This window comes from Leptonychotes weddellii, chromosome 8, assembly GCF_054177405.1.
Source record: "Leptonychotes weddellii isolate Sample4059 chromosome 8, ASM5417740v2, whole genome shotgun sequence".
Lineage (NCBI taxonomy): Eukaryota > Metazoa > Chordata > Mammalia > Carnivora > Phocidae > Leptonychotes > Leptonychotes weddellii.
In genome coordinates, this window is record NC_138376.1 from 117,491,967 (window position 1) to 117,513,706 (window position 21,740).

Below are 21,740 nucleotides of genomic sequence, written 5' to 3' on the forward strand. Positions count from 1 at the left end.
TGGAGCATGGTAATTCAAGAGAATGAGTAAATAAATACTTTTACCCTTTTGTAGATGTTAGTAAATCTACAAAATCTTGAGTGTATTAGGTATGATTTTTGAGACTTACCTCATTTGCTCTTACAAAGTCACTGAATCGGGCGCCTGGGTGGCTCAGTTAGTTGGGCGACTGCCTTTGGCTCGGGTCGTGATCCTGGAGTCCCAGGATCGAGTCCCGCATCGGGCTCCCTGCTCGGCGGGGAGTCTGCTTCTCCCTTTGACCCTCCTCCCTCTCATGCTCTCTGTCTCTCATTCTCTCTCTCTCAGATAAATGGATGAAATCTTTAAAAAAAAAAAAAAAACAAAGTCACTGAATCATTATTTAAGAACTGAAATAGCGGGCGCCTGGGTGACTCAGATGGTTAAGCGTCTGCCTTCGGCTCAGGTCATGATCCCAGGGTCCTGGGATCGAGTCCCGCATTGGGCTCCCTGCTAGGCGGGGAGGCTGCTTCTCCCTCTGCCTCTGCCTCTCTCTCTCTCTCTCTCTGACTCTCATGAATAAATAAATAAAACATTAAAAAAAATGATTTAAAAAAAAAAGAACTGAAATAGCTTTTGAGGCTTAGGGTGGTGCTCTTCAAATTGTCTTCCGTGGTTCTTTCCAAGGAGATGACCAAGGGGTGGTCTTGAAGGAAGGAAGGAAGGAGTGGGTCTGTGGGACATACTCACAGTTCTTCCAAAGCAGATGTACTTTATTCTGTTTTATAATTGGAGTGTCACATATTTTAGTTAATAAGGGTGCCACTTTATTTTATTTTTTTTTTTAAATGATTTTATTTATTTATTTGACAGAGAGAGACACAGCGAGAGAGGGAACACAAGCAAGGGGGAGTGGGAGAGGGAGAAGCGGGCTTCCCGCTGAGCAGGGAGCCCGATGTGGGGCTCGATCCCAGGACCCTGGGATCATGACCTGAGCCGAAGGCAGACGCTTAATGACTGAGCCACCCAGGCGCCCCAAGGGCGCCACTTTAAAAAATGGTTTGAAAACCATTGATGTGGTCCAGCCTCCTTGTTTACAGATGAGGAAATGGAATTCCTGAAAGGTTAAGAGATTTGCCTAAGGGTTACACAGCCATTTACTGACAGAGGGGGGGCCAAGAATACAAGTCCACTTTTCCTGGCACAGTGCTCTTTACTAGTTACATGATACACCTGTTGCTGCACAGTGCAAGATGACTACATTTTTCAGATTTTAGCAAAATCGAAAGAAAAATTTAAAAATACACTTCTCTGAGCACCTAAATGTGAGAGCTACAAGAAAAAACTGCCAATAACTTGGCAGACACATATCCACTCCCCCCACCATATTGGAAACAGCTTTCAGTCTCACTTGCCCTTCTTCAAATAGATATGTTTGTTTTACGTCCAAATTTTTATCTGATTAAAACTTAGATTTAGAAGCGTTACATGAAGTTATTGGAAAATAGAAATTACATGGTGAACTCAAGGCAAAGATTGTCGATAATAAAAGAAAAGACAAAAAAGATGAAGGAAACAAAAGAACTCCAAAAGAACGGTAAACATTAAAGAACGATACTCAGTTGAAACAGGATTGTTTCAAATGTGAGCTAAGAAGTCCTGGTATCTTCTGTTGACTCTGTTCATGGGCCTAGTTTGTGAACTGGCTTCAAGGGGAAGCCTCTCTTAATGGTTGCAGTTCCAATTTCAGTATGAAAAGCCTGAGATTCTAAGAGGAAGATAGTGCTCAGGTCACTTCTGATTCTACTTTTTTAATTCAAGTTTCTTGGATTGTTTGGCAAAATGGTTTGCATTTGCTGCTATTCCTTATTGGATTTCAAAGCCAGGACAGTTTTTCCTAACCTTAAAACCAACCATTAAAATAACTACCTTGTTCTATTTCTTACCCTAATGAAAAACATGAAACATTTCTCTTCTAAAAATGGAGTCTGGATTGCCTCAAAACATCTTGTACTCAGGCCTCGGTTCCATGCCACCTCCTCAAGGACAAGCTAGCAAAGGTGGCCCTCTACCAATTCGCCTGGGTTCCCTGTTTTAATTCCTAAAAGCACTTATCACAATCGGAGGTTATCTTATTGTATTTATTTGAGTGTTTTCTGCCTCTACCACTTGAGTGGAAGCTTCAGGAAAGTAGGGGCTTTGACTAACTTGCAAACTGCTTGGGATTGAATAAGAGCTTGATAAATCCCAACTGAATGAGTGGCTAGGATCCCTGTGAGAATTCTAGGTCACTGATTTAGTCATTGGAATTCCAACATTCTATATTGGATATGTGTCATTTGTCTTAAAGGATGGTGAATGGATTAAGGTTTTATGTTAAAAAAAAAAAAGGAAGGAAGGAAGGAAGAAGAAAAGAAGGAAGGAAGGAAGGAAGAAAGAAAGAGAAAGAAAGAAAGAAAGAAAGAAAGAAGGAAAGAAAGAAAGAAGGAAAGAAAGAAAGAAAGAGAAAGAAAAGAAAAGAAAGAAAGAAAGAAAGAAAAGAAAGAAAAGCATTGTGTTTTCGTAGGCCCTTCAAATGGCCATGACTGATTGTGGTGTATTTTGTTTGGTTTTTGTGTGCATAAGAACTTTTGCAACTGGGATGGCTGGGTTAAGAAATGTGAATTTTATTTTCTTCCTGCTATAGAGACTTGGGACAATATCACATCCCCCCACCCCTATGAGTCTCATCTTTGGAAAACACAAATCTTGGTCACCCTTCTCTTAAATTCTTTCAGGAATTCTCATGAAAGTGCCATGGCCTCTTTTGGCCTGGGGATGAAGACCACCTTGCTGCTCAAAGCCTGAGGCCCTGTTTCCACGGCTGCTTCTTCAGTCTCATCCAGGACTACTTGTGCCTGGGACCACCGAGTTCCAGAGTTTCAGGATGTTGAACTTCTCTTAGTTTCTCAAACTCATCAAGCATTTTCTTGCTTCCAAAACCTACACACAAGTCACTCTCCTTGGTAGACTCTTGCCAGTTCTTGTCCCATCTAAACTGCTAGTTCTTCAGGCTCCAGATTAAATGTCGCCTCCTCAGAGAGGCCTTTCCCCTTATCTCACATAGTTGCCCAGTTGTACTCTCTCATCTGACCCCATACTCTTCCTCCTTGGCATTTATAGCAATTAATAGTTTTATTTTATTGTTTTTTGTGTGTGTTTAAGATCTGTCTACCTTACCAAGCTGTGTACTGCAGGAGGGCAATGTTCTGCTCATTGTTACACCCTCAACACCTATCTTAGTGACTCTAACCGTAGATTCTGACTCAATAAATATTTACTGAATGAATAAAGGAATACATGAATGAAATTGATCTTTGAGTTTTTAGTGTCAAGCACAGAGTCTGACATATATAATGGACTCAAAAAATAGTGCACAACTAAAATTGGGTTAATGAAGACATGAGGTGTTAATCGTACTTTCGTTATGGAGAAACAACGAATGGCTTATCCAAAGCAGAGATCCTGTTCTCACATCCAAGCATAGCACTCTCTCTGTTCATTGGTTTGCCTTCACTCCCATTAACAGAATATGCTCCTCGAAGTACAGTGGAGAACAACTACTTAATTGCCTTGTTTGTATAATTCCAAAACATCCAAATGAAAAGTGAATAACTGAGGTATTCTTCTTTATGTTTTACATACTTGATGTAGGTATCTTAAAAGATTGATTGAATCTCTTTTCAGCTAGACATTTCAGTAGACACAACCATTAGAGAATTTTTTTCTGGGGACCTCCTTTAGCTCTTAAACTGTACACGCTGAACAAGCAAACTCAAGTGGATCATTATCTATAAAAGTAAAGAATTTCATCTTCCTTTGACAAACCATTCAAACACAGAAGTGTGTTTTACACATTCTGACAGAAGCATCCGTGATAACCAACTCTAACCTCCTTTCTTGCCACTTTAGCACCCAAAAGTATATGAAAAGAGTGAAAGTTAAGGCTTGTTCTATTTATTAGAAAATATCTCTTGGCTTAAAAACTCTTTTGACTATCAGCCTCCTGATGTGAGAAAGGTAAATAGCAAAGAGTTGCCTAGAGTCTTACTCCTGTATGACAGATAGCTTAATCAAGATAATTGGACATTAGATGACTAAGTGTTGGAAGCTAATATCCAGACATGTCTTTCAGGTAGGTCAAGCTCACGTTTCCTATATAATTTTCATGACCGCCATTTGCACTGGCATGAACAAAGAGGGTCTGAATCCTTCTGGGTGAGCGATAGGTGTATCAGTTCTCTGTACCCTGTCACCAGGATTGAAGGGAGGCTCCCAACAACTTTTGCAAAACTGGAGCCCACTTTGGAGACTGGTATTAAGAGGGAGGAGGAGGAAATGAGGATCCTTCAGGCCCTGTGAGTAGGGGGCATGGGTAGGGCCTTCATTCTGGGAGAAGTTGGGTATGGAGTTAGATGTGTGTGGGTGGCCTAGTAATTACTAGCAACCACTTCCACACTGCTGTCATCGGTGAGTTAATACCTCAGCAAGGCAAGTCTCTGAAGGACAGTGACTTTTTCCTTGAGCTAAAAATATCCTGAGGACACTGCCTGAGGGAAATACTCACCCCTTTCTTTGATTGCAATGAGCATGGTCTTCTTTATCCTAAAAGGATCTTTTTGGCTTTTCTCTCCTTTTCATTGAAAGTCCATTTACTGGGCACCAGTGTTGTTGGGTTATGTGTCAAATGAAAATAGCAACAGCAACAAAGCTAAATAAGGATTTAAGCTAGGAAAGGCAGAGGGCTGTAAATTTTCTGTTTAGAGTCACATTTCTCAACTTCTTCAGCAAGCTCTGCTTCACTTGGAATGTGGCTTCTGAGAACTTTACATTTCTAAAATGCAGCTAAATTGCTCCATGCATTTATTCCTCAAACACTCAGTGAAGATAGCCCTGACTTTTGGTCTCATAGCAACTCTTCTCAAGGAAATGGACCCAAATTCATTTCCCCTTGAAATCCAATCCTTCTATGAGTCATACAACAAGGTTTTTAGCTCCCTTTCTCAGAATCACTTAAGAGGATGATCTTCTGGCCATATTCTTAAGATTTGCCTTATTGGTTTTCATTTTATTCCATTTTCTCCTGTAATTCTCTATCGAAACAGTACCCTTCCTAAGAGAAACAACATCTTTTGCTAGTTATTATCATGTTTTTAGCTCATTTGCCTTGACATATAGCCTGTGATAGTTAAAGTACGCTAACATAGAAAGCACAGAATTTGGCTCAACATCACGAGGTTTGCATGTTGACAGTTGAGCAGAGGGAAGGCTGGACATGAGAGATAGAAGCTCTCCTAATGAATTTGCTGGGCCTATTCTTGCAGCCTTCAGATCATTGCACTTGTTCAGAATAGTCTTACAAGGAAAAGACCTCACACTTGGGAGGTCTTTGAAGAGTCAGAAATAAATGGGCCCTGGGAGGTGAGCACTGTGAATTGTATAAGACTGATGAATCACAGACCTGTACCCCTGAAACAAATAATACATTATATGTTAATTAAAAAAAATTGAAAACAAAACAAAACAAAAACAAAAACCAATGGGTCCTGGGAATATTTTAAAATGAGATCTTTTGTCAATTCTTAATCAGCTACTTACTATTGTACTTTGTTATAATGACAGGAGCATTGGTCTCAGTGTTTTCAAGGTTCTACATTTCCGTTATTTGGTTTCCTCTCTACTTTAGGAGATGCCACCCCCTGGAAGCTCTACAACCAGTAGTATCTTAAATTGGAAGCTCCCTCTCCAGGGTATATTCTCTGTAGCTCCTACTTCTCTAGCCCTTATTCCTACTGGACCTTTTCTTTATCTTTGACACTTAATACCTCCTATGCTTTGATTACAAACATTCTTCTGAGTTCATTTTCCTTCTGGTCCATCCTAAGCCCCATAATCAGTCACTGCAAAACTATCTTTTGGAATCTCTGTCCCCTCAACTATTCTCCATGCCTAAAGAGTCAGTCTTCCTACTTTGGGCCCCCTCCACCATATACTTTCTTCCTTTTCATCCCCAGGCTACTCAACACTGCTAGAAAAAGCCAGGATACCATCTTGATCTGGCCCCAGTCCATGCTCATCTTCCTCAACTTCTCTAACCTATTATGTAGAGATCATTCAGTACTTCCTGATACCTTCCTCCCTGGTTCTTTTTCATCTTCCCCACTGGTCCTCTTGTGTGTGTTGCACAGACCTGTCTTCTTTTTAGGCAGTATTCCCCCACAATGCTGTCTGCTCCTCTCTCTCTGCACTCAGACACTCTGCAGTGGCAGTCCCTAGAACTGAATCTCCAGACTCAAAGGTTTTTCTGAGCTCCAGGTCTCTGAGATCTATTAGTATGTCCTGCAGCCATCTCAGACTTCTCTCCCACATAGGGCTCCCTGATTTTCACTCCCCTAGCACCTAGTTTTCCTCCCCCCTCATGCCACTAATTAAAATTTTGTTGAATTACTCCTTTTTTCTTCTTTTTGTTTGTAACTATCTGCCTCCCAAGTAGATTGTAAGTTCTTTTGAGGCAGGCACATTCTTTTCTTGCTCATTGTTACATTCTTACCACCCAAATGGGCACATAGTTGGTGTTCAATAAATTCATTGAGTGTAGAACAATGTATACATCAGGCATGAACAAAGCATGGCTTATAGGCTAAATCCACTCTGCTACTATTTTTGTAAATAAAGTTTCATTGGGACACAGTCTTGCTCATTGGTTACATGTTGTCTGTGGCTGCTTTCACCATAAAAAATGTTGAGTCAATGCAACAGAGACTGTATTGCTCATAAAGTCTGAAATATTTACCCTCTGGTCTTTTACATAAAGCATTTGCTGACCACTGATATAAAGGAAACTCTCAGATCACAGAGGAAAAGTATATAACACAGTAGAGAATGGTAGGCTGTCAGGGAAGCCTTCCCAGAAGAGGAGATACCTATCTGAGCCTTGAAAGATGAGAAAGAAAATCCAAGGGCAGGAAGGGGTGGGATGGAGATAACAATCCAAACATCACAAGCAAATGCTTTGGATCATCTGCACATGATCAGAAGTGTTGTGCAGTGTGAACTGCAAGGCAGGCAGTAAGAAATGGCCTTGAGAAGATTGGACAAGGGCCAGAAATCCAAAGGCTTTTTTTTTTTTAAAGATTTTATTTATTTTAGAAAGAGAGAGAGCCTGTGCACAAGTGGGGGGAGGGGCAAAGGGAAAGGGAGAGAGAAAATCTCAAGCTGACTCTGCACTGAGTGAGGAGCCCAATGTAGGACTCAGTGTCACAACCCTGAGATCATGACCTGAGCTGAAACCAAGAATCGGACGCTTAACCGACTGAGCCACCCAGGCGCCCCTCCAAGGGCATTCTTAAGCTTTAACCAATCACAGGGCCCTAACAGTGTTTACAGTTTCCTCCCATGTCCCAAAGTGTTCAACCTCAATCTACCTTCTCATATTTTCTGCAACTAATATCACTTCCTATTTACTAAACAATTTAAAGTGATACTATTTCTAACAGTAACTGCAGAGTTTCTCTCTTTTCACATTATTTCTTCTCTTATTCTTCAGTTTAGAAAAACATATTCCTTCTCCTGTGATGACATTAAGTCTGCACTCCTTGATTTTCCATGTCTCTCTCCTTCCGTCTCTGTCATCTATCCCACTGCATACCTTTTCCTGGCCACCATCTAACTTTCAACATTGTGGTCCCTCCTGACCTGTCACTTCTCTGACCATTCCTTCTTTTGACTGGTTCAACTTTGGCTCCACACCAGAGATGTTGTTGCTCCCCAGTTTCCTCCCTCTGCCTGTTTCTTCTGTCTCTCCATCTGTCTGTCTGTCTCTCCACTTTCCATGATGAGCTCACTCCCTTTCCCAGTTTTATTTTATTTTTTAATTTTTTAAGATTTATTTATTTATTATTTGAGAAAGACAAAGAGATAGATAGAGAGAGAGAGCAGGGGTAGGGGGAGAGGCAGAGGGAGAGAGAGAATCCACAAGCAGAATCCACAATCCACAGGAAGACTGACATGGGGCTCCATCCCAGGACCCTGAGATCATGACCTGAGCCGAAATCAAGAGTTGGACGCTTAACTGACTGAGCCATCCACATGCCCCCCTTTCCCAGTTTTAACCATCTCTATTGAGATACCTCCAAAATCTCTATTTTCAGACATTTTCATGCTCTGTTTGGGGCATTGCAAATTAGTACAACTATTTTTGGAAGGCATTTTGGCAATACTTGTTACAATTTTACATGTTTTTACTATTTGACTCTGATATTACATGAGTCAGAATTTTTTCTGTTCACTTTTGCAAGTGTGGAAAATATGTATGCAAGCACGATAATTGCACATTGTTTGCTGCAGCCAAAAATGGAAAGGAGTGTAAATGCCTATCAGTAGGTAGGGGAGCACTTAATAAATATGAATACAGTAAAATACTAGGCACTCATTTAAAAGGTAAGATATATTTTGATGTGCTGATTTGAAAAGATGCCCACCATCAGAAGTGGAATAAACTAGTCCAAATTCATATATTTAATCTGGCCTCTCCTCCAAGTTTCAGACATTTTCAATTTCCTGCGTGTCATCTCTACTTAGTCCTGAGAAATTTTAAATTCCATATTTTTCAAGGGAATTTCTTTTTCTTCTACTGGCATATGATAAATCCTCAGAGTTTCTTTATTTCTGCTATTTTTTCTATTTCTTTCATCATCTTTCCAGTCATTCTGGCATACAATTTCAAAGGTGTCTTTAAATTCTTCCTTTCTTTGCCCAACACTGTAGATCATTCACCCAAGTCTGTTGATTCTTCCTTTGCAGATTTCCCAAATATCCCTTATTTATCCTTGTAACCATGGTCACTGTTTTGTGCCTTCTCTTCCTTCTTCATGCCTGCAGTCTCTTTCCAGACTCTCCTCTCTCCCTCACTCTCCTCTGCACACTGAAGCCAAATTAAATATAACAAAGCACTTACTTGATCATGTCACCTACTGATAAGCTTTTCATAGTCTTTCCTTACATAGTATTTCTTAAGCCTTTTATTAACCATTCCACATGCTGACTAAGCTCTTTCTAAGTCTCTCTCCTTACAAACACCAAACTCTACCAGCTGGATTCCTCATCACTCTATCATTATTCCCACCTGTCAAATTTTACTGATACCATTTAATCTGCCTGGAATATTCTTCCTCCTACTCAGTCTATCCTTGGAGACCTACATCAAATGCCATATACTCATTGACATCTTTCCTAATCATGCCACTTGGAAATGATTAGAATCTATACAGCAAGGTGCCAGAGAATACATTTCTTATATCCCTTTGATCAGTCAGTAGCCATGTTTACAGAAGATAAGTATATCTTTGCATCCTAAGTGTGTCTGTGTGTCAGGGGTGAGTTGGGGCCGGGGGTAATCAGACTCATGCATCTCTTCTATGTCACGGGGTTCAGGCTAAAGGTTGCCACAGATATCCCTAAAATTTCAGCTGCTCAACACACAAAAATTTATTTCTTACTCAGGTCATTGTCCAGTGTAGGCATCTTGACAGGTGATCTTCTCATTCAGAGACCAGGATCCTTCTAACTTTTGGTTTGGCCCTCTACTAGGTCCTAGGAATGCTCTTCATTTGGGCCGCAGATGGGGAAGAGGACTGGGAAAGGCAAACCTGTTTCTTCCCTATTTCATCACAGAAGGGTTGTCAGTCACTTCCACTCATGTTTCATTGGGCAGAATCCAGCCACATGGCCACTCTTTTTTTTTTTTTTTAAAAGATTTTATTTATTTACTTGACAGATAGATAGAGAGCACAAATAGGCAGAGTGGCAGGCAGAGGGAGAGGGAGAAGCAGGCTCTCCGCCGAGAAGGGAGCCAGACGCGGGGCTCGATCCCAGGACCCCAGGATCATGACCCGAGCCGAAGGCAGCCGCCTAACTGACTGAGCCACCCAGTTGCCCTGCCACATGGCCACTCTTAACTGTAAGGGAGGCTGGGAGATGTTGTCTAGGAGGAAATGCAGGAGAAAAAGGAAATGCATTCTGGTGAATACAGCAGTCTTTGTCAGTCTTCACTTCCGGTCACCAAATATCCATTCCTCCCACACATAGAACACATACTGCCCCTTCCTTAGGGAAACAGTCCAGTTCCAAGTCTATCCACTGAAAGATTTCTCAGTGATGTGCAGTCCACTCCATGGAGCATGGATGTGACTCCTCCTGGTCTGGCAGCCTCACCCCACAGATACACTCAATATCCAGTGTTGGAGCAAGGGCAAAAAACTGTAGTAAAAACTCCCACTGAGGAAAAAGGGAGGAGGGAATAGTCAGTGTCCCTCCCACACAGCAGTTGTGACGTCCTAGTGGGCAGAAAGAAGAGGCTTCTATGGGTGGGAGCCTGAAAGTTCTTTGATTAGTCCCTGAATCTGTTCTCTAGGAAGAAGGAGCTTTCCACTCTTCTCCACGCACCCTGGCTTCACTTTCTGGGATGTTCTTTCTTTCCATTATCCTTCTTGGCCACATCTGTAGTGAGTGCGGAGCAGCAGGTCCTTCTGGTGAGCTATCAGCGCTTCCTGCTAGTGCACATTCTGTGCCTGTCTCAGCCCCTTTCCCAACAACTGTCCACATAAAGACCTCTTCAGGGACCTCTCCAGCAGCACTAGAGGTCAGAAGGATCCTGGGTCCCTGAATGGGAAAATCACCTTACCAAGGAAGCTGCCTACATTGGACAGTGACTAAGAAAGAAATAAACTTTACTATGTTGAGCAGCTGAAATGTTACGGTTGGAGGTGTAAGAACTCAGAGGCTTTTTTTTTTTTTTCTTAAGAGCGAGATGGAGAGGGGTGGGGAGGGGCAGAGGGAGAAGGAGAGAGAATCTCAAGCAAACTCCACACTGAGCGAGGAGCCTGGATGCAGGACTCGATCTCACCACCCTGAGATCATGAATGACCTGGGCCTGAAATCAAGAGCCAGACGCTTAACCGACTGAGTCACCCAGGCACCCCAAGGCTTTTGTTTTTTAGTTCAGGCTCTGATTTCTTTGGCAGAAGAGTGGTCTCAAAAAAAAAAAAAAATAGTAAGCTTCTTTTTGCTCTTGTCAGTTCCATTGCTTGTAGCCACAGCTGAAGTACTTTCTTAGTCTCCATTCTCAAGTCTGATGTTTTTATTTGCTTCTTTGTCCTCTGGCCCCTCCCTCCAGCTTTACTGGTGATTCCTTGAGGCTTTTTGAAACAATGGGCTCAGATGGGAGGTAACACCCTGTAAGTGTCACCCTTTCCCACCTGAAGTGCTCTGAACACGGAGAAACCTACTAGATCTTTCACACCCAGATCCTTTTCAATTTCATATCTGAATATTTCATGGCCGGTTGCAGTTGGCTTTTCCCAACTTCGAAGACTATCTTTGGGGCTTCCCCATTTGCAAAGGTTCTGCTTAAGGACCATTCAACCCTTGCCTGAGCTTACCTCTTTGTAATACTGACTAAAGGCAGCAGTAGTGTTGGCTGCAGACCATCACTCTGACTCTTTCTGTCTACTTCCCCAGGTGCATGGTCTGCCTTCCCAATTATTTCAGAGAACGACTTAATCAGATATTTTGCCGTTACCAGCTAATGTTGTGACAGAGCTTTCTAGCTTTGCTATATCTGTTTCTTGCTCTTTGCCAATAATGGAGCAAACATTTTTTTATGGTGCTGCCCCACATCCAGTCCTGTTTCTTTATTGATCCACGTAGGCAAACTGCTGGATCAAACAGCCATCACATCCCAGTGGATTAATTATTTCTTATTCACTGTGCAGTCCCATGTGGGTGATTCTGTCTCCGTGCGCATTCGGGCACAGTTTAAGTGACTGGTCCAAGGTCACATAATTGGTAAATAGATGTGCCATGATTTGAACCCCGGCAGTCAGACACCAATGTCTTAAGCACTTTCATCTCAAGTAACCAGCCTTGAGATACAGCCATTCAAATTTTGCATCTTTCAAGATGTATTGCTTATGATTTGCCATCTTCAGCATTTTGTTCCACATGCCAAAGAGTTGTATATGGAAACCTCTTGATCATACAAATATCTGTAGGCTCACAGCATCTCAGAGCATGTGCTGAGAACTTTTGTAACATCAAAGATACAGAAACTCTTCAAATACAACCAAACCTGCCTCTATTGATTTTAAACAGCATCTTAATTTGTAATCTTTTTATACCCATACTGCACTTTCTTTGCAGGACAATGAAATTAAATGTCTTACGTTGATCTCCTGGGTGTTCTGTTTCCATCTATTAAGTATCTTTTCATACAAAGAGAGGCTGTGGGGAATTTTGTAAGATTATTTTGGAAGATATACAAGGACAGGTGTGATCCGCCTACCGCGTTAGGACTCTATCTCCCATGTTGAGGAATAGGTACCTAAGTGTGTCTGAAAAAACGGCTTTCATTGCTACAGAGGAGAAACTTCCAGGACATGCCATGAGCAAATGTTCTCTCAAGTTCTGTTCCTTCTCCCACTACTTACATGCAGATGGACTGCATCTGAAGAGGGTAAGGAGAAGAACAAGGTTTCCCCACAAGGGGATTCTGAGGTGCTCTGAACACGGACTGATGTAATGGGTGGAGGAGTTCATTGTCAGAGGCTGTTACATCTCACAGTGGGGGTCATGGGCTGGTCTGCTTGGTAAACTGCTTCTGATCTATGACTGAGATTGTGCTTCCTTTAAAAATAAATCTTGCTCTTTATACCCCACATGTTTCTCCACCTTAGGAGCACTTCCTAGATTTAGCCTAATTTTGTCTTATTGCAGTAACTTTACCTCCAGATTCTTAGTAATCACCTATTTCTGGTGCTGTTGATTTATCCATCCCCTCTGAAATGGAGTGAAATGCTCTAGTCTGATTGGCTCCTTAAGGTTAGTAGAAAATATTTCAGCAGGACTTTGAAAAGGAATCCTGACCCCAAACGTGTAATGACTTTAGTGGACGGTAAAGGGTCCCTTTACCAACAAGTGTTGGTCCACCCTTTGAAGTCCACATAGATTTGTACCTGATCTGAGGGTGACACATCATCCGTTCACTAGCTCACATCACCAGCCTTTTCACCTCTGCCAACAGCACTCGTGGGAAACCCACACATACCAAACAACCAGGCAGTTATTTCCAAGAGGGCAACATTCTAGTGATTTACCAGAAACATCTTCAAGGTCACATATTTTATTTTATTTCATTTCATTTCATTTTATCTTATTTCTATTTATAGAGGGAGAAGGAAGGCGCAGAAGGAGAGGGAGAGAGAGAATCTTAAGCAGGTTCCACACCCAGCACAGAGCCTGACTCAGGGGCTCAATCTCACCACCCTGAGATCATGACCTGAGCTGAAACCAAGAGTCAGACGCTTCATCAACTGAGCCACCCAGGTGCCCCTCAAAGCGCTGTGAATTATGTAAGACTGTTGAATCACAGACCTGTACCTCTGAAACAAATAATACATTATATGTTAAAAAAAAAAAAAAAGAAGATAGTAGGAAGGGAAAAATGAAGGGGGAGAAATCGGACGAGGAGATGAACCATGAGAGACTATGGACTCTGAGAATCAAATCACATATTTTTAATTTATTACATAAATAGTGGATTGGCTGAAGTGTTTAGAACAAGTGAGGTTTCCCCACTGAAAGGACAGTGAGTTTACCCTTAATAGAGATGTCAGCGTAAAGTTCTTCAAGACTTTTACAGCACTACTTAGAAAATTGCAGCTTCACTGCATACTGAAATGAATATTCAATATGAATATGAATATTCCCCCAGGTGCCCTCAAAGTTGAGAAGCACTTTTGTTTGCATGGAAGGTAAGCCCCAGGGTCTTCTTAGCATGTCTCAATGATGTATATTTAATGTCTGCTCCTTCCACATCCTCTAAATGAAAACACACTGCCCCACACACACACACTCACATTCACTCTCCCTCTCTCACACACACACACACAGTCACACGGAGACATGGCTGAGGGCTCAGGCCCTGGCTCCTGTGGGGTACTGAGGAGCAAGCATGGAACGGTGCTCGGGTGAGAGCTGCTGGTGAGAATCGACAGCATGTCTGGGGAAGAAAAGGCTGAGAGGGAGACACTTAAGAACAAGCTTCTGGTGGGAAAATATGGGAGACTATTGAGAAGGGACACGAAGGAAGAAAGGAAAATTGTTAGAGCTGCACTTTCTCCGTTTCTGAAGTGAACTTCTGCTCACAGCAGGTGAGCGCAGGCGCCCTCCCACATTGAGATTTCCTCCCCTGCCCTGCAGTCTGTTAAGTAAACGGAGACTTTATAGTGAGAAAGGAGCCTTTCTCTATTTTGGCTATGGGTTGTTATTTTTAAAGCTTCACCCTCCAAACATTTCCCCCTATCCTTGTTTATTTTTTCACTAGAAAGAAAATGTGCTACTTTAGGGACACCTGGGTGGCTCAGCCGTTAAGCGTCTGCCTTTGGCTCAGGTCATGATCCCAGGGTCCTGGGATTGAGTCCCACATCAGGGCTCCCTGCTTGGTGGGGAGCCTGCTTCTCCCTCTCCCTCTGCTGCTCCCCCTGCTTGTGCTCTCTCTCTCTCTCAAATAAATAAATAAAATCTTTAAAAAAAATGTGCTACTTTAAAAAAAATTGACTTCAGCATAAGAAACACTCCCTTGTAGTATGCTGTCCCTGTTTCGGGCCAAGTCACCCTTCGGTGTGACCACCGTCTCATCCCCCTGTTGAGCAACGTAGATTTTAAAGATTCCCCTCTGTTTCTAGAGAGCTTCCATGAACCCGGATGCCACAGTCAAAGCAGAATGCACTGTGGCAATTGTTTTCTGGATGCTTTAGGTAAAAAGGCTAACCTCTCCCTGAACAGCTGTGGCTCTATTTATCCAAATATCTCATAGTGGTAGTTATATATCGCTGCTACTAGGTACCACCTGCCATTCTGAACACTTTACATAAAATCTCATTTACCTTTATCTGAGATGTCTATGGCAATTGCTTCAATATTGATGTGGGTTAAATGGGAGGCTGACGTTAGTTGTAAGACTTTCTTTCTATATCTTTTCTGGGGGAATGTAGCCCATGGCCTTGCACCTGTCTTTTCTCTGTCTGTCTTGCCCCTGTTTTGGATCTCTTTATGAACAAGTCCCATGTCTTTCTTCTCTGTACCTTTATGTCTAGCACAAGGCCTGGTTTGTAAGGGGCAAGTATGAATTAAAGTAGGGTGGAAAAGGAAGACAAAGGAAATCATGTTGGAATTCTTTCCTCTGGTCATAGATAGTATGGTTTGACTTAATAGTTTTGAGTCCTAATTCCCTCACTTTTGACAACAAAAAAAATAATACTACCTTAAAGGACAGTTGTAAGAAAGAAATGGATTTATTAAAAGTACTAGCATATTTCAAATCAGTGTGGAAAAGATGGTTTATTCCATAAATGGTGTTAAGACTACCTAGCTGCCTGGGACAAATACAAAGCTGAGTCCTGTCTCACATGCCACCCAAAGTAAATCCTGAAAAGCAGGTACACAGCTTTGGGAATACACTAAAGTCCATTGAATTGTACACTCCAAATGAGTAAATTATATGATATGTGACCATATTTCAGTACAGTTGTTATAAAAAAATAAATCCCAGAAAGATTTAAGTATAAAAACATGGAACTGTACTAGAGGGAAACATAAGATACTTGTTTATATGTTACTGAAAGGGAAATGACCTTTTCAAGCAAGACATACTATTCTAAACAACAAGTTTGGCAAATCGATTATGTAATAATTAAATATTTTGCAGAAGAAAACACCAGAAAAAAAAAAAGAAAAACATGACAAGCCAGTAGAAAAGCATTGAATGCACATAGAACAAAGGGCTAATTACTACAATATATAAAGAACAGTTAAGAATCAACGTGAAAATGACTAATAACCCAACAGAAAAATATCAGCAAAGGGTAAGAGCAGGTCTCTTAGAGAAAGAGTTTATACCAATATATTCTTCTACCAAAAGTCTATTGTACAAGCTCTTGGGAAGCAATGTTTGAACTATTTATCAATATTAAAAATGCCTTAAGTCCTCTAATCTAGGTATTGCATGAAATGTTTGTGACAGTAAAATACTTGAAGTCAAACGAAATGTCAGCCAACAGAGAAATGGTTCAAAAAATTTTAGCACTTTGAACATGTTCAGTGCAAAACTTATGCTACTAGAAACAGTTATGCAGGGGCGCCTGGATGGCTCAGTCATTAAACGTCTGCCTTTGGCTCAGGTCATGATCCCAGGGTCCTGGGATAGAGCCCCGCATCGGGCTCCCTGCTCCACGGGAAGCCTGCTTCTCCCTCCCCCACTCCCCCTGCTTGTGTTCCCTCTCTCGCTGTGTCTCTCTCTGTCAAATAAATAAAATCTTTAAAAAAAATAAAAAAAAAAGAAACAGTTATGCAGCTGTTAAGAACCATTGATGAACTCCAAAATACATTAATCAAAAATAAAACAAAGTGCTGGACAATGTGCTTACTGTTCATGTTTTAAATTATTATATTTTTCACAAATATATGTTTGCATATGCATAGGATATTTTAAATTCTTCTTGTCCCCCTCAAAGACAACATGCCCCCAATTCAGCTTGTGAACGAAAAGATGAATGAGTTCCTTTCACGTGTATTATCTCATTGAACTTCTGCAACAACCCTATGGAAAAGATACCAATAGTTTCTTTTTTAAATATAACATGTTATGAACCTTCGGGTTTGCTTATTTAACAGTTGCAACTACTAATGTTAAATCCTCGATGCAGAAGCTCTGTTGCACAGGGAGAAATCCTAAATTTCTTACAATGTGGTACATCCTTTATCACTTGACCTTTTTCTCCTTTCCCAGGTTAATCTCTTGTCTCTTTTGTACCTCTAGCACACCACTCCGTGTCCTTCACTCTGCTCTTCCTCTCCATGTCTAAGACCCTCTTCCAATGATGCCTTCGCACTCCTGCTCGATGAAAGCCTGCATTTCTTAAACTGTCAACTCGAATGCCACCTACTAGGCGAATCCTTACCTGTCATCCTTGGCAACACAAATGGTTCCAGCCCAGCCACAGTCCTTCATGATACTTCCTCCTGTATTTCAAAAGCACTTTATACAAGTCTGTTAAACCAGATTATATTATTTCCAGGTTTTGAGCATATTGAGAGTAGAGGCTCTGTTTTTATTCCCATAGTGACCACATGCCTAGAATATATAGCAGATCAATAAATACTTAGACAAATCATTTAGCTGAATCTTAATCATTTTTGATTACCCATAGGTTGAAGAACTCTTTATTTTTTCAGTTTTTACTTTAATTCCAGTTAGCTTGCAGTGTTAAATTAGTTTCAGGTGTACAATATAGTGATTCAACAATTGCATCCATCACCTGGTGCTCATCACAGCAAATGCCCTCCTTAATCCCCATTACCTATTTCCTCCATTCCCCCACCCACCTCCCTGCTGGTAACCCATCAGGTTCTCAGTAGTTAAGAGTCTGTTTCTTGGTTTGCCTCTTTTTCTCCTCTTTGCTCATTTGTTTTGTTTCTTAAATTCCACATATTAATGGAATCGTATAGTAGTTGTCTTTCTCTGACTGACTTATTTCACTTAACATTATATTCTTTAGCTCCATCTATGTTGTTGCAAATGTCTAGATTCCATTCTTTTTATGGCTGAATAGTACTCATTGTATAACTGTACCACATGTTCTTTATCCATTCATTGATCAACGGACACTTGGGCTGCTTCCATATCTTGGCTATTGTAAAAAATACTGCTATAAACATAGGGGTGCATGTATCCCTTTGAATTTGTGTTTTTGAATTCTTTGGGTAAATACCCAGTAGTGCAACTGCTGAATCATAGGGTAGTTCTATTTTTAACTTTTTGAAGAACCTCCATACTGTCTCCACAGTGGCTGTATCAGTCTGTATTCCCACCAAGAGTGCATAAGTGTTCCTTTTTCTCCACATCCTCACCAAAACCTATTGTTGTGTTGTTGATTTTAGCCATTCTGACAGGTGTGAGGTGATAGCTCATTGTGGTTTGGATTTGCATTTCCCTGATGATCAGTGATGTCAAGCATCTTTTCATGTGTCTGTTGGCCAGCTATATGTCTTCTTTGGAGAAATGGCTGTTCATGTCTTCTACCCATTTTTTTAATTGGGTTATTTGTTTTTTGGTTGTTGAATGGATATAAGTTCTTTATATATTTTGAATACTAACCCTTTATTGAATATGTCATTTGCAAATATCTTCTCCCTTTCAGTAGGTTGTCTTTAGTTTTGTTAATTGTTTCCTTCATTGTGCAGAAGCTTTTTATTTAGATGTAGTCCCAACAGTTTATTTTTGCTTTTGTTTTCCTTGTGTCAGGGGACCTATCTAGAAAAAAGTTGCTATGGCTAATGTCAGAAAAGGTACTGCCTGTGTTCTCTTTGAAGAACTTGGTATTTAACATGGCAGATTTGGAGATTGAACAATATGTCTCTTCTAAGAATTTGAAATGAAATGTTTTACTGATGGAAAAGCTTTTTATTTTTATTTTTTTTGTTTTGCCTTCTAGAATTCAAAGAATATTCATGTTCCATGAAGAGAATGGGCTGCAGTTTTTTGTAACAGATTTGGAGCCAGTAGATTTTTATGAATGTGAACCTTATCATGGGTCTGAAAGCTTTCTATGCTTTCTTTTTTTAAAAGATTTATTTATTTGAGAGAGAGAGAATGAGCAAGCACATGAGCAGGGGGAGGGGCAGAAGGGAGAGAGAATTTCAAACAGACTCCCCACCAAGCCTGGAGCCCAATGCAGGACTCGATCTCAAAACACTGAGATCATGACCTGAGCCAAAATCAAGAGTCACACTCAACCAACTGAGCCACCCCGGAACCCCAGCTTTTCTGTGCTTTAATACTATTTTTTTTTCTTTTTATTTTCTGTGTTTTCATAGGAACCAGGGAAAGTGTGTAGAGGGCATGGTGGAGATCTTTGACATGTTGCTGGCTACGTCATCTCGGTTTCGTATGATGAATCTCCAGGGAGAGGAGTTCGTGTGCCTCAAATCCATCATTTTGCTTAATTCTGGTGAGTTGATAACACGGGGGAATTTACTGCTGGGTTACTGGAAGAAAGATTTATGTGTATTTTCAGCCAAATATAAGCTGCCTATTGCAAAGGCATAATCATAAATTGAAAGAAACAACTGATGCACATTTAAAATAACCTGTTGTCATTGTAGACTGCTTATAGAGGTGGAATCCGCACTGGTCAGATACAACGAATGGAGGAAACAAATTGGACACTGAACCAAATGGCTTTTTTGTTGAAATATTTGCATCATTTTACAGATATTTGGGATGTTTTCATTTTATTAATTTTATTTATTTAGTTTGAGGACTAAAGTACAGGTATATAGGCATCGATTGTTGATAGTTGTATATGGCAGAGAGTAAGTAGACCAAATGACCAACATCAAGTTCAAGATCATAAGGAAAGAGACTTATTTGAGACTGATCATGTTTCTGGCCAAAACTGATTAGGCGACAAATATAATTGGCTCAGAGATAGAAACACATGGCCCTAAAACTGAGGCACACACAGGGCAGGTCCAGCTGAAGAGCAGCTTTCATGTGGTCTAAGGGGTCTAATTCAACTGTTCCCTCCTAGCGACTGATTTGAGAAAGCCTAGCTGAGAGTGGCATCTGGTTAGGGGTTTGTTTTGTTTTGTTTGCTGTAAAGGTCACCTATTGTGTAAAGAGGTTGTCCAGGTCACCCAGATGGAAACTATGGCTCAACTGAATTAGCGCCGTGTTCCTTCTGGCCCTCAGTATTTGGATCTGGAGACTAGATATCCAGTCTGTGGGACCCGAAGCTCAACAACTGGGTGTCAGCCGCACAGTAGATGCCTTTAGCCTGGATCTTGACCCCTGGTCCAGGCCCTACTTCATGCCTCAGACCACATTCTTACATAGAAACTGTAGCTATTTTGAAGCCCTACGCCAGATTTAGAATCAGATAGGGTCTCCAATTTCCCTGATGGTTGAACTAGAGTTTGTATTGATCGCATGTTGGGAGAATCGGCCCTTTCTTCTCTTTTCAGATGTCTTGTCTCTTCCCGAAGAACACCACCCCCTTCGTACCTCCTCTAGCCGTTTTCCACTTCCCTTCCCCACCAGTGCTAATAACCTATATCACTTCATGGTTAGACAGTAATCATTCTCACTTATCAACTAATAAATGGAAATCTGTACTATTCCAGTAGGCAAGGACTGAACTACAGAACAGTTACCTGAAAAACGATGTGATCCACTCATTCATGTTTCTGGTTCCACTCACATGCATTGTGCTTTTCATTTCAGTCATTTGTCCGGTACACTGAAGGGTTCACATTCCACAATGGCTCTTTATTGGAAGAGACTTCTGGGAGCAATGCCACTTAGCTGCACCGTGCCAGGTCCTGAACCTGGTCCTTCTTCAGTGGAGGGCTGGCGCATGCTGACGGCTTTCCTGGGGGCAATCCGTTAACTTCAGGGAAAGTGGGCCTATCAGGTGCTGGGACTTTTTCCCCACTTTTTCTAGGAAATAACACTCCAAACAGGAAGTGAAAATTCACCAGAGTTATATAATCCACACAAGTAGATGCTCTGATCTTGGTCACCAAAAATATTCCTTCAAATCTGTGTAGCCTCTTCCTACATTATTGTTCTGTTCCTATGACAGGGTAGGGTTTTTAGAATATTATATAAATAAAGGGCAAGACTTGTGCCATCAAAATATTGAATGCATAGACCCAGGATTTTTTAAGTCCCAGAGGAAAAAAATTTCAGCCCTCACAAGAAAGTCTTTTGTGAAAGACTGGCCCCAGAATCTCAAAACATATTTCCCACTGCCAGATCGGACCAACACCTGACTCCTCCTCACACTGGTTAAACTTCCCTGCGCTATCCTTGTTCTTCTACTTCTTTCTCAGGAGCTTCTGTGAGCTTCCTTCCTTGCATTTGAAGGGTTGGAACACTATTTTGGAAACACAAGGCACTGTAGTCTGACAGAGTTTACAGTTGTGCTCATGAGAGAGATATCAGGGTGGCAACACATCTTTTCTGTCAAGGACGGCGCTGCTGGCTCACAGGCAGTAACAAAACAGAAGCTTCCTCCCAACCTGTAAAAAGTGAAACCACTCTTTTCAATCCAGAAGTGAGCTATGTTTGCAAAAGCGGGTCTGCTGCTGAGTACAGCTCTTAGTGTCTCATATTGTTCCTGAAAAACAGAATCAGAGAGGACAAGACTGAAACACAATGGTGTGGTGCTGGAAGACTTTTCAGAGTAAAAAAGCAGTCCATCCTAGGAGGGTTACTACAATCCCAACAATCTTTGCCCACAACTGAAAGTATGGATTTTTCTAAAAACCCAACCAATTCATGACTCTGATCCAGGGCAGTGCTTCACCTGTCATGAGATAAAGAACAAAGTGACAGTCATTCCAGGAATCTCTGACAGAAGCCAAGTTGGAAAGGGTTCAGGAAGCCTGAGCTGGAAGATGCTTTTCTGATTCCTGGGAAACAAGACCTCAGTGTATGGGGGAGCTTTGGGTTGTGTGCTGTGTTCCGGTCACCAAAGTCTGAGAGGGTGTGTTTATGTTGGCCTTGACTTCGAGGCAGAGGCACAAGGGTAGTTGAAATGTTGTTTTGTGGACTACTAGGAGTGACTTTCTGCAGTTCTCAAGAGGTCTCCCAAATGCTGAAATTTCCATGGGAAGCCCGTTCA

The 21,740-nt window shown here is 41.3% G+C and overlaps 1 protein-coding gene across 6 annotated transcripts in view; it reads left to right on the forward strand.

Annotated features, from left to right (window-relative positions):
* The window catches only part of ESR1 (estrogen receptor 1), a 329,307-nt gene that overhangs the window by 270,076 nt on the left and 37,491 nt on the right, over positions 1–21,740 (forward strand). For all 6 annotated transcript variants that reach the window (XM_081829167.1, XM_081829171.1, XM_081829166.1 and 3 more), the window contains one exon: positions 18,928–19,061. In XM_081829167.1, coding sequence (XP_081685293.1) covers positions 18,928–19,061 — 134 coding nt within the window. The remainder of the gene's footprint in view (positions 1–18,927; positions 19,062–21,740) is intronic.